We start from the raw sequence: 13,675 nt of genomic DNA, 5'->3' as shown, positions 1-13,675 counted from the left end.
TATTTTGCTTTTAAGAGATGTGAACACATTCAGTCATGACGTCATCAATGTGTAAACTTACGTAATTCATGTCTTTGATATTTTTTATTTGGTCTGTTATTTTATATTTTGGTCTACGTTTCGTTCTTTCGATACTTTGTAAAGTACAAAACACACAACAAATACTACGATTTTTTTTCGCGGAATTACACGTAACCTAGATTTCATTTGCTTCATTAACAGTAAAACACCATGCGTAATGTCTTCAGCATTGCTTCAATTTTCAAAGAGAAGAAGCGATAATGAAATGTCTTCAACATTGAGAATATAAAAAAGGTTTAACATATAATTTTTTTCCAAAGTTACAGACAAGTTATATAGAGATATGCTGGACCAGGCTAACCAAATCTCCGTCTTTTTACTAGTTAAGAACTTGTTACAACTTTGAGATTGAATATGACTTGGCAATCCTTAGTTGCTCTTGATGAAATCTGGATAAGATAGTTTAAACTACGAGCCACACGACTCATTGATAAAGTGTGATTTATTGGTTGTAATCAATGTATGAACTCACTGTATCCGTGTGCTCATCCGGAAGTCGTTACAAACACAAATGACATATAACCTGTTCATAGTCAGTTCCTTGTGTAAAGTCGTACAGCGAAAACATGGGGTACGGTCAAACGTTAGCATGGAGTCTTCTTATGATACTTTTAGGTGAGTACATTTAAGGGATTTTTATCCTGAGGTGTATAAAAAAGAATATTTTATAATACTGTTAACGAGTTACTGTATTTCAGGAGAGAAAAAGTTTGTTTACAATGTACAAAATGATGACTGTATTTTGCTGAATATGATAAAAAACGAAAACTTTACATTTCTGATTAACCCATGCATCACCATCAACATACATGTATATTCAATGACATTAGAAATAATCTACTAGATAGACATAATGAGCTCGTGTTTGATGGCTATTGTGTATATAATATAGGTTTATCATACAACAAAAGGTATACATTATATATATAATAGATTGTGTATTTTTTATACAGGATAATATATTTAATATATCACTTATACATAACTCAAGATCAAGCTATAGGTGATAGGCAATAATAGCGTACAAAACAACAATATTAAGTAGTCGATATATGTCATATAGTGTATCATATAAGTTTAGGTATATTTTGTAATTAAAATTTATAAATGAATTTTACAAAGAAGAAACTTCGCCTTTAACAAGTAGTTAACATCGGTATAATAAATTGTATAAGATACATGTACTTAAGGCGGATGAGGATTACCGGATGTTATACTCCTATAGTACTTATACAGTACTCATCATAAGACGGCCAGAGTATAGGACAGTGACTAATGCAACTCGTCCCAGCAACACACAACGCAATTAATCAGCTCATTGAATTAGATCAAACAATCGGATTATATGCATTATATATAGAAAGAGAAAGTTAAAAAATATATATTTACTTTGTCAGGTAGTTTTTTACAATAGCAATTATGACTATATATACATGTAGTTGAAAGTGAAGCAAAATGTATCTTCCTTATGGAGCTTTAATTTTTTTTTAATTTCAATCTTCATGTCTAATAAACACATATGTGTAACACTAAAACCTTTTAACAGTATGCACCATTTCAGTCACGAGAGCATTACAAGTAATCAGTTGATAAAAGGCTTGAAGGTAAAGCACTGCATTGTTGATAAACAGAGTAGGAAGAGTAAATTAAGTACGCTCAAGAAAGTATTTTTAACATAATAATAACAGATGTTGATAATTTACTCAGTTAAATATATTTATATGTGAATTAGATACAAAGAAAATAAAATGCTATAGCTATAGTATGCAGTTAACCCTTTGTTATTCTTTCAAATGATAACTCATAATATGACTTAAGAGATAAAGATGTAAAATAGATTTTAAAAGAATCCCTATGCTATGTTCTCTTAAGATATTTTTCTAGGTATTTTTTACATTATTAATTAGCTCAATATGCTACGTGAGTTCATAATTCAACACTATGTAGCATTAATCGTATCATTAAATTTGATTGGATATGCAATACAGTAATAATTTTTTGAGTTATTGTTAAAACATGTGATAAAATAGTTTCTCATGATTTGTGATGTTTCTATACCCCCCCCCCCCCCCCACTCCAATCTCATTGGATTAAAACCATATGCTAGTTGAATCTCAAAGGAAATATTCTTTATATACAGAATATATTTTCTCCCATATAAAGATAATTCAAGATAAATTATGAGTGTAAGTGAAGGGTGTTTTTATCTAAGTTTGAAATTGTTGATAGGGTATGCAATGTGGCTTATTCGCCAAATGATTTATTGCTGATGGTGGTGTGTGATTTTTTATGTAATTTACATATAAATACATTATCATAAATCGACATATATAGTAACTGTTCGAATGCTAAATATAGTAATGGGATAAAGATACTAGTTTATGATGCATGGGCAAAATTGATATTAATCAAAATTTCATAAATGTTAGGAAATATATTTCCAATTCCCATGTCTCACATTTGAAAAATTATCGAACATGATGTTGTCATCAATTAAATTAATGGAACAAGTAAACTTGTAAATATATGAAAATATTTTTATTTGAAACCCCTTGTGAAACGTGTTATATGAATTCTTAAATTTCATCGTTTTCTAGATATGCCAAACATTGTGCAAAGTCGATTGTTTGTATCGTACAGTAGGTCATCCAGAACGGTGACTAATAGAAGGATCACATACACTCAGTGAGTATAGTTATAATAACATACACTGTAAACAGAAAGACTACATACAGTCAGTGAGTATAGTCATAATAACATACACTGTATACAGAAAGACTACATACAGTCAGTGAGTATAGACGTAATAACATACACTGTATACAGTCAGTGAGTATAGTCATAATAACATACACTGTAAACAGAAAGACTACATACAGACAGTGAGTATAGTCATAATAACATACACTGTAAACAGAAAGACTACATACAGTCAGTGAGTATAGTCATAATAACATACACTGTATACAGAAAGACTACATACAGTCAGTGAGTGTAAACGGAATAACATACACTGTATACAGAAGGACTACATACAGTCAGTGAGTATAGTCATAATAACATACACTATACACAGAAAGACTACATACAGTCAGTGAGTATAGTCATAATAATATACACTGTAAACAGAAAGACTACATACAGTCAGTGAGTATAGTCATAATAACATACACTGTAAACAGGAAGACCACATACAATCAGTGAATATAGTCATAATACCATACACTGTATACAGGACCAAAAACAGTCAGTGAGTATAGTCATAATAACATACACTATATACAGAAAGACCACATACAGTCAGTGAGTATAGGCATAATAACATACACTGTATACAGAAAGACTACATACAGTCAGTGAGTATAGTCATAATAATATACACTGTAAACAGAAAGACTACATACAGTCAGTGAGTATAGTCATAATAACATACACTGTAAACAGAATGACCACATACAGACAGTGAGTATAGTCATAATAACATACACTGTAAACAGAAAGACTACATACAGTCAGTGAGTATAGTCATAATAACATACACTGTATACAGAAGGACTACATACAGTCAGTGAGTATAGTCATAATAACATACACTGTAAACAGAAAGACTACATACAGTCAGTGAGTATAGTTATAATAACGTACACTGTAAACAGGAAGACCACATACAATCAGTGAATATAGTCATAATACCATACACTGTATACAGGACCAAAAACAGTCAGTGAGTATAGTCATAATAACATACACTGTATACAGAAAGACTACATACAGTCTGTGAGTATAGTCATAATAACATACACTGTATACAGAAAGACTACATACAGTCAGTGAGTATAGTCATAATAATATACACTGTAAACAGAAAGACTACATACAGTCAGTGAGTGTAAACGGAATAACATACACTGTATACAGAAGGACTACATACAGTCAGTGAGTATAGTCATAATAACATACACTGTATACAGAAAGACTACATACAGTCTGTGAGTATAGTCATAATAACATACACTGTATACAGAAAGACTACATACAGTCTGTGAGTATAGTCATAATAACATACACTGTATACAGAAAGACTACATACAGTCAGTGAGTATAGTCATAATAACATACACTGTAAACAGAATGACCACATACAGACAGTGAGTATAGTCATAATAACATACACTGTAAACAGAAAGACTACATACAGTCAGTGAGTATAGTCATAATAACATACACTGTATACAGAAGGACTACATACAGTCAGTGAGTATAGTCATAATAACATACACTGTAAACAGAAAGACTACATACAGTCAGTGAGTATAGTTATAATAACGTACACTGTAAACAGGAAGACCACATACAATCAGTGAATATAGTCATAATACCATACACTGTATACAGGACGAAAAACAGTCAGTGAGTATAGTCATAATAACATACACTGTATACAGAAAGACTACATACAGTCAGTGAGTATAGTCATAATAACATACATTGTATACAGAAAGACTACATACAGTCAGTGAGTATAGTCATAATAATATACACTGTAAACAGAAAGACTACATACAGTCAGTGAGTATAGTCATAATAACATACACTGTAAACAGGAAGACTACATACAGTCAGTGAGTATAGTCATAATAACATACACTGTAAACAGAATGACCACATACAGACAGTGAGTATAGTCATAATAACATACACTGTATACAGAAAGACTACATACAGTCAGTGAGTATAGTCATAATAACATACACTGTATACAGAAAGACTACATACAGTCAGTGAGTATAGTCATAATAACATACACTGTAAACAGAATGACCACATACAGACAGTGAGTATAGTCATAATAACATACACTGTATACAGAAAGACTACATACAGTCAGTGAGTATAGTCATAATAACATACACTGTATACAGAAAGACCACATACAGTCAATGAGTATAGTTATAATAACGTACACTGTAAACAGAAAGACTACATACAGTCAGTGAGTATAGTCATAATAACATACAATGTAAACAGAAAGACCACATAGTGTCAGTGAGTATAGTCATAATAACATACACTGTAAACAGAAGGACTACATACAGTCAGTGAGTATAGTCATAATAACATACAATGTAAACAGAAAGACCACATACAGTCAGTGAGTATAGTCATAATACCATACACTGTATACAGGACCACAAACAGTCAGTGAGTATAGTCATAATAACATACACTGTATACAGAGGGACCACATACATTCAGTGAGTATAGTCATAATAATATACACTGTATACAGAAAGACTACATACAATCAGTGGGTATAGTTATAATAGCATACACTGTATACAGAAGGACTGCATACAGTCAGTGAGTATAGTCATAATAACATACACTGTATACAGAAAGACCACATACAGTAAGTGAGTATAGTCATAATAACATACACTGTATACAGAAAGACCACATACAGTCAGTGAGTAGTCATAATAACATACACTGTATACAGAAAGACCACATACAGTCAGTGAGTAGTCATAATAACATACACTGTATACAGAAAGACCACATACAGTCAGTGAGTAGTCATAATAACATACACTGTATACAGAAAGACCACATACAGTAAGTGAGTATAGTCATAATAACATACACTGTATACAGAAAGACCACATACAGTCAGTGAGTAGTCATAATAACATACACTGTATACAGAAAGACCACATACAGTCAGTGAGTATAGTTATAATAACATACACTGTATACAGAAAGACTACATACAGTCAGTGAGTATAGTCATAATAACATACACTGTAAACAGAGAGACCACATACAGTCAGCAAGTATAGTCATAATAATATACACTGTAAACAGAAGGACTACATACAGTCTGTGAGTATAGTCATAATAACATACACTGTAAACAGAATGACCACATACAGACAGTGAGTATAGTCATAATAACATACACTGTAAACAGAAAGACTACATACAGTCAGCGAGTATAGTCATAATAATATACACTGTAAACAGGAAGACTACATACAGTCAGAGAGTATAGTCATAATAACATACACTGTAAACAGAAAGACTACATACAGACAGTGAGTATAGTCATAATAACATACACTGTAAACAGAGAGACCACATACAGTCAGTGAGTATAGCCATAATAACATACACTGTAAACAGAAAGACTACATACAGTCTGTGAGTATAGTCATAATAACATACACTGTAAACAGAAAGACTACATACAGACAGTGAGTATAGTCATAATAACATACACTGTAAACAGAAAGACTACATATAGACAGTGAGTATAGTCATAATAACATACACTGTAAACAGAAAGACTACATACAGTCAGTGAGTATAGTCATAATAACATACACTGTAAACAGAAAGACTACATACAGTCAGTGAGTATAGTCATAATAACATACACTGTAAACAGAGAGACCACATACAGTCAGTGAGTATAGTCATAATAACATACACTGTAAACAGAAAGACTACATACAGACAGTGAGTATAGTCATAATAACATACACTGTAAACAGAAAGACTACATATAGACAGTGAGTATAGTCATAATAACATACACTGTAAACAGAAAGACTACATACAGTCAGTGAGTATAGTCATAATAACATACACTGTATACAGAAAGACCACATACAGTCAGTGAGTATAGTCATAATAATATAAACTGTATACAGAAAGACTACATACAGTCAGCGAGTATAGTCATAATAATATACACTGTAAACAGGAAGACTACATACAGTCAGTGAGTATAGTCATAATAACATACACTGTAAACAGAAAGACTACATACAGACAGTGAGTATAGTCATAATAACATACACTGTAAACAGAAAGACTACATACAGACAGTGAGTATAGTCATAATAACATACACTGTATACAGAAAGACTACATACAGTCAGTGAGTATAGTCATAATAATATACACTGTAAACAGGAAGACTACATACAGTCAGTGAGTATAGTCATAATAACATACACTGTAAACAGAAAGACTACATACAGACAGTGAGTATAGTCATAATAACATACACTGTAAACAGAAAGACTACATACAGTCAGTGAGTATAGTCATAGTACTAACTGTATCATACACTGTAAACAGATTTACTATACATAGTCAGTAAATGTAGTCATAAATACATACACTGTAAACAGAAGAACCACATACAGTCACCGAATATAATAAGTCTCAATAAAAACGGAATCCTGCATCAATTGCTTGTTTATTTCTCTGGAACTGTATACTGGTGGACCTTCGGGAATACGGCAAACCTACCCTTTGTTATTACCTTACGGCCTACAGCGCGCCTACACTTTATACCCTTTACTCCAACACTGCCTCACCCGGTTCGTACTGCACACGACCGATGCAGACCCAGAAGAATTCTCTAGTACCGTAAAATCTACGCGGTCACAGTGCCACAAATGTGCCTTTTATATTGACAAATTTAATAAGTGTTGTGATGTTAATATTACACACAGCTTTTCAACGAACAGTTCGGCTTTGTGGCTACGCGGAGACCCACTACATAATGGTCGAGGGTTCGAGCCACCAATGCACCGGTACAATCGTCTTATTTGATCTCAGCGTGTATACTTATTACATTATATCCATCGTGGCAAAAATTGCAATAACTTCGTAAAATGCATGGATGCCATATATTTAAAATTTTTATTTCATTCATAAATTTTTAAGCATATATAATATTTTCATGATAAATATAATAATTTGAGGCTGAGGATCGGAGAACCTTAACAAAAAAAGAAAAATCACACTCTAGAGAGAATGATACACACCTGATTGCATGAGGTTGAAACAATTCAAAAATTAGATATATAAAAATTCCCTACAGGTTTATGAAAGTTAAGCTATAATTTCCTAACATGATGCTTCCTAACATTAGCTTAATTTAATAGGGTGTACCTGGGCTTAGATTTTTGGTAACACTATAAAAATAATGTTTTAGACTTTCATATGTAATGAAATATGAAACAAAGGAACATAATTCGGAGATTTGTTCATTTTTGTCTAATGAAATAAACGTAGAATGCCTACAGTCACTCTACAAAAAATCAAACTCTCTTGATCTCCTCTTTAAAATGACCTCGATTTCCCTTGATTTGATATATAGTGTCAAAAAATTGTTTCCTTGTCTACATAATTTCTTTAAAACCGTAAAATACGTGGAAAAGATTCATAAAATCAATTATGACGTTATAATGATTTTAGCACCAACAAGACACTATGGAATCATTTATTCAAGTGTTATTCTCCTATTGTTAAATTCCATCTCTCATATCATCTACTGATATTTCCCTTTTTGTCTTTTTACAGAACAAACTCACAGTTGATGTGGATATTTGTCGGATTCTTTTTCGGTGCCATTATACTGGTTTTATTATGCTTCTTTTGTTACATTAAATGCAGACGTAAACCCTCAGCACCAGGAACTACTGGAGGTGAGATAGTGTTTAGTGTTCCATGTTATACTACACATTTTGCCCAGAGTTTTTACATTCCTTAAGTACTGTAAATTCCTTATTTTACGCAAGTACCTAATTCCGCGATTCCGTTTTTTTGTATCAAATCGTGAGAATATAAAATCGCGATCATTAACTTTTTGTAATGTTTTCCTAATAGTTCAAAACTGTCTGGAAAATAAAAGTGTGGTTAAAAATCCGCGATGGTTGCATCTCGCGATTTTACGAGGACATAGTATGTTCAACAATGCTTTAAAGAAAAAAATTATTATAAGAATTATTAAAAGACGTTTCATGTAAAGTCAGTTTACTATTAAAATGGTTAAAATGTCAAAATTACTTGTAACGAACATTACATAGAGACATGTTTTATTAATTTTTAGCTGTTTACTTTCAGCTTCCGTAACAGCCACGGCCGGTCCAAGGTACGATATTGACCCTCCTCAATACTCACAAACAGTGGAACCCGGTCATCAAAGCCTAAAGCCCCCAGAAGGACCCCTTCCACCACGTTATAGTGACATCATCAATTCGTCAGGTGACGTCACGTTATCACAAGGTGCTATTGACAACCCAGCATTCACTACAGATGACGAAACACTTACTGAACAAAACGTGGAAGTAAGAACTGATTCTTGTAATATAGCTGTCTCGGAGAGGCCTTGTGAAATACGAGAGGACCAAATGAAAGAAGCGACAAACGAAAATAACTGTAAGGAGGATAAAGATACACCAACACACGACAAAGCCGGGCTGATTGACAATGAAGTAGAGCACTCCGACAGCTAGGTCCACATGTCCCGCAAGTTATTGTCTGATGATAGTGTCTATTGATTGTATTTGATATCTTGTAGAATGTCTTGATACTATCCCATTTCTTTACCATGTAAAAGTTGCATGGAATCGATTGAAAATAAATTATTACAAAAATTGAATTGAACACAATTTTTACTCAAGTATATTGGGATACGTGTACATGTATCATTTTCATTGAAACTCGTGAAAGAGTATGATTGTGTTCAAGAAAAAAGAAAGCGTACTTTAGATATATAATTGTAGCGATTTGACTCTTACCGTCTTTGGGAAACACGTGTCCTATTTTCAAACACGTTTGCGGCATTGTCAAAATATTGGCAGCCGGAATTATTAAGCGTGTGAACGAAATGGTCTTTTAATGTACACAGAAACCGGTGACGTCTAACCACTGTGCTAGCAAACCTGGAAGCCAGTCCTTGTCCAACTCTATTCCGTTGTTTAAAAGAATATCATTATCGCAGAAAAGGTTAGTTTTTTTCATTTAATAGCATTTAACATCATATTCTGACCGATTGCAGGAATGATTAAACTGTTTTTGAAATACTAACCAATTCCATTGATATATTTATCTCCTATATCAGAAATAAATAAATCGATAAAAACACAAACTTTATGTATATAATTGGACAATATATCAAATTAATAAAATTATTCTTGCGTTTTCATATATATAACCCTTTTTTCAAATTGAACGATTAAAACAAAACGAAAATAATGTACTTCCCTGGTCTAAAAATAGGCATGACAGTGTTAACAGTTTGCTAGTGTCATATTACCAGTACTGAATTACCAATGAGCGAATTAATGAACCGTTAACATGTTCTTTAAACCCCCTTTAAAAGGAAACTTGAAAGACAGGTTGTTTGACCCGTAAACGGGCACCTAGCAATATAAGTGCTAAATATTATCCTAAAAAGGGCTTAACGTATAAAAAATAATCAATAGATATAACCTTAAAACAAACAATTAATCTTCACGTTGGGATAAAACACAATGTACATAATGATACGAAAACCCTGAAATTTTCATACAAGAAAATTATGATACTTGGTGATAGCAAACGCTATAGAACGCATCAGATACGTCAACAATTTCTTTAATTGCATTCCATGATCTTTTTCCTCTTAAAACTCCGTTTCAAAAAATGGCCTTCGGGCCGGATTATTCATTTAAGAACAAAAAATTGTTCAATGTTTCACAAAGGCTTTGATAAACCGCATATTTACACATTATTATTTGCACAACGCACACTCTCTAAAATGCCTCGACTCTGACCTTGTCTACTTATCGTCAACCCTGCTGGAATTAAAGCACAATTGAGTGTCTCCTGCCTTTAAATGCAATATTCCATGCATATTATTTATGTGAAGTTTTCCATTTAGTAAACAGGTTATTTCTGGAAAATGTTTTCAATACTTTGTATGTGTTTTAATATTTCTGTTACACGTAACCCTGCGACACCCAAATCCTAGTCTAGCCTTTTGTACTCAATATTCAATTTTTAGCAAATCAAAACTTGCGAGAATAGTGGCGATTTTGGAATTGTCAATAGCCATATTTTTGCATTTTGACCAATCGTATATAAAACGATTATCGTTGCTTGTTAACAATCAACATGGAACACTATCCTCATTGTTTTTAATCTCTTGACCAGGGTTAAAGTGTATACTGTCGAAGAACACTATTTTGTAGAAATGCATTTTTCAGTCAAATTTAAGAAAAAAAGGTAACTTCGTGACTTTTCTATGATGAACAAAACCATAGGCAAACCACCTACGGTAAGGACATAGGCTTCGATCACCTGATGCCAACCGTTTGCCTGAATGATGCTTATGATTAATCGAGGGATGATGCATTTATCAAATGAATTTGTTTTTCCTAGAGCTTTATAACTTTAATGGCAATATTGAAGACTTGATTAGTCAAGTTTGTTGACATGCACAAAGTTGCGAATACTCTTTGGTTTAAATTCGGACTTGAACGAGGAACAGTTTTTAATGTTTCATGAAACAAATATTTATCATTTCAAGTTAAAGATATCGATTGAGGATGCTAACTTGCTGTAAATCAAAGTCTTGGGACGCATTATTTCGGCAGGTTCTTGTGAACAGACAACAACCGAACAGATTTATTTTCATCGCACATCAATCGTGTCGTGAAGATTAGCGCATTGATAGCTAAAGTGATTTTCAGTTTTTCACACGCTTTGTAACAAAGTAAACATGTTATGATCAAAATATGAACTCAAACATTAAACGGAAGACAAGTAAAAAGTTATTATATTAAAACAGAATTTATGAATGTAGATTCTGCAACTGAGAGGGATGCTTTTTCACCTGTAGTTAATGATATCTAGAAGGGAATGTGCCTGATGGAGTGTATTGTAAAACTAGTCCATTTTTACTTGCCTTCAAGGACTTCCTTAATTTGATGTTATAAGTGTTAACACTGTGTGTTAAACTGCATAAGGAAACCCACAAAGTGCATTGGTCAGCATCATAATCAGAAAAGCTCCCTTGATCCTCTGGTTAGTATGTCTTAGTCTGTTCCTTGAACTGGATGCTTACATGTGAGAGTAGTTCCAGCGACTAGTGAAGGATTGACAGAGGACATGCTTACAAAATTAAAAGGGACATAACGCTGACAAAACATTGAGTCACAATATTAATTTACTAACACGATGACAACAACGATCAGATTGCGTAATGAATCTTACTATCACAACCACATTTTGCATGACTTTCTTAGGTACACAATGAAAAATACGGCTTTGTTTTATATAGTTTTAACAGTAATTTTTGTAACTTTTTTTCTTTTCACTTATGTACCATTTTTATATCGGATTTAAATTTACTGTGGTTAAATGAATATAATCTTAACATGCTTGTAATGAGTCATTTTTATTCAATATAGATAATATTTCACACATTCACTATTTTAAGAATGTTTCATAAAGGTTAAAATGTTTGAGTAGGGCACTGAATGTTTAGAATATTGATATTATATAGCATGGTGTTAATTATTTTACAGATGTTAAGAATGGATGTTCCTGAAACACAGAAATCATTTGAAAATTTCAGTCGTTTATGGGAGCTTATTATGATAGTTTGTACTGAACTATTTCGGGAGGTTCTCAGTTATTACATTAGACCTTCCGACGAGAGATTAGAGGCTCACGAGCACATAGGAAGACTGAATAAGGTCATATATGGTCTAAAGAGAAGAATTCTGTCTCCAATGAGGAAAGAAATACCACTCTCTTTAACTGACATTGAGTTTGAAATGCTTTTTAAAATTTTACGAAATATTGGTCGCATTCCATTTTCTTCCGCTTGGGGAAAAGATCCACAGAAAGGAGACAGAGGCATTGGGGCTTGTATAAAGAGAATACGATTCTTAAGAAACATGTTAGCGCACACCAACGGAACAGTGGGTGACGATGAGTTTGAATATTATTGGGATGAATTGCGGGATGCTATTGTCTTAATTGAAGAAGGGTTGATTGGTGGAAATAAATATCGACGGAAAATAGAGTCATTGCGCACTGGAACTATCTTTACATCACCGGAAAGCAACCAAGAGAAGCTAAGAATAATACAAGGTTAGTTTGGGGTTTTGTTTAGTTAAAATTTAACCAATATACAAAAACTGTACAGGTTAGGGTAAGGTAAGGAATACCAATTATGTTACCTATCAACTTATTTAAAAAAAACGTATTTTAATGTTTAATGTATGTCAGTATCCAAAATAGACTTTACTGAAACCGGATTTTAATTAATATGTACAGGAGTTGATATCTTCACGAGTCTCCTCTTAAATATAATAATGAAAAGGATAGAGTTTTAATCAGCGGTCTGTTGTTTTTCAATTTTAATATATACCGTTAATTTGTGTTTTTAAAATCAATTCTAGCTTCGAAGCATTCTGCAGTGGTATCAACAAGTGATGAAAAAGAAAGAGGTAAATGTTTTAAATTTCTGTTTTGTTTTAAATTCCAAGTTGTTCAAGTTCGCCGACTCTGGTTTTCATTGCGTATTTTAGTAAAATATTGTGTTTTAACAACTTAAAAAAAATGTTCTGATTCCATATATGTAGTTTTATTTATCAAATAATATACAGAAAAAACTATTAAGATTTTTAAAGAAAAAGATATTATCCTTTTTTTTTTTGGTAGGAGATCATTGGTGCGCTTTTTAACGTTAGCAAAATGAAGCTTTGTAGAGTATGCTATAAGAGATGACATAAAAGAAAAC

General features: G+C 32.6%; 2 protein-coding genes across 2 annotated transcripts; both read left to right on the top strand.

Moving 5' to 3' along the window:
- Positions 1-559: 559 nt before the first annotated feature.
- LOC128169161 (uncharacterized) lies at positions 560-9,541 on the top strand. Its single transcript, XM_052835324.1, has 4 exons — positions 560-696; positions 2,679-2,766; positions 8,461-8,585; positions 9,004-9,541. Exons 1-4 carry the CDS (start codon positions 648-650, stop codon positions 9,393-9,395), a joined length of 654 nt encoding a protein of 217 aa, XP_052691284.1. The 5' UTR covers positions 560-647; the 3' UTR covers positions 9,396-9,541.
- Positions 9,542-9,678: 137 nt separating this feature from the next.
- LOC128169134 (uncharacterized) lies at positions 9,679-13,429 on the top strand (the record flags this gene model as incomplete). Its single annotated transcript, XM_052835295.1, has 3 exons — positions 9,679-9,888; positions 12,453-13,023; positions 13,335-13,429. Coding segments are annotated over exons 2-3 (666 nt in total), but the record flags the coding sequence as incomplete, so codon positions are not given.
- Between the last annotated feature and the right edge of the window lie 246 nt (positions 13,430-13,675).

This window comes from Crassostrea angulata, unplaced genomic scaffold, assembly GCF_025612915.1.
Source record: "Crassostrea angulata isolate pt1a10 unplaced genomic scaffold, ASM2561291v2 HiC_scaffold_102, whole genome shotgun sequence".
Lineage (NCBI taxonomy): Eukaryota > Metazoa > Mollusca > Bivalvia > Ostreida > Ostreidae > Magallana > Magallana angulata.
Note: the sequence above shows the minus strand (reverse complement) of the source record. Positions and strands in the feature narration are given on the sequence as shown.

Coding starts and splice junctions, on each gene's coding strand:
- LOC128169161 (XM_052835324.1), top strand. CDS start 648: ATGGGGTACGGTCAAACGTTAGCATGGAGTCTTCTTATGATACTTTTA. Junction 2,767..8,460: donor AGAAGGATCACATACACTCA/GTGAGTATAGTT, acceptor GTCTTTTTACAG/AACAAACTCACAGTTGATGT. Junction 8,586..9,003: donor AGCACCAGGAACTACTGGAG/GTGAGATAGTGT, acceptor GTTTACTTTCAG/CTTCCGTAACAGCCACGGCC.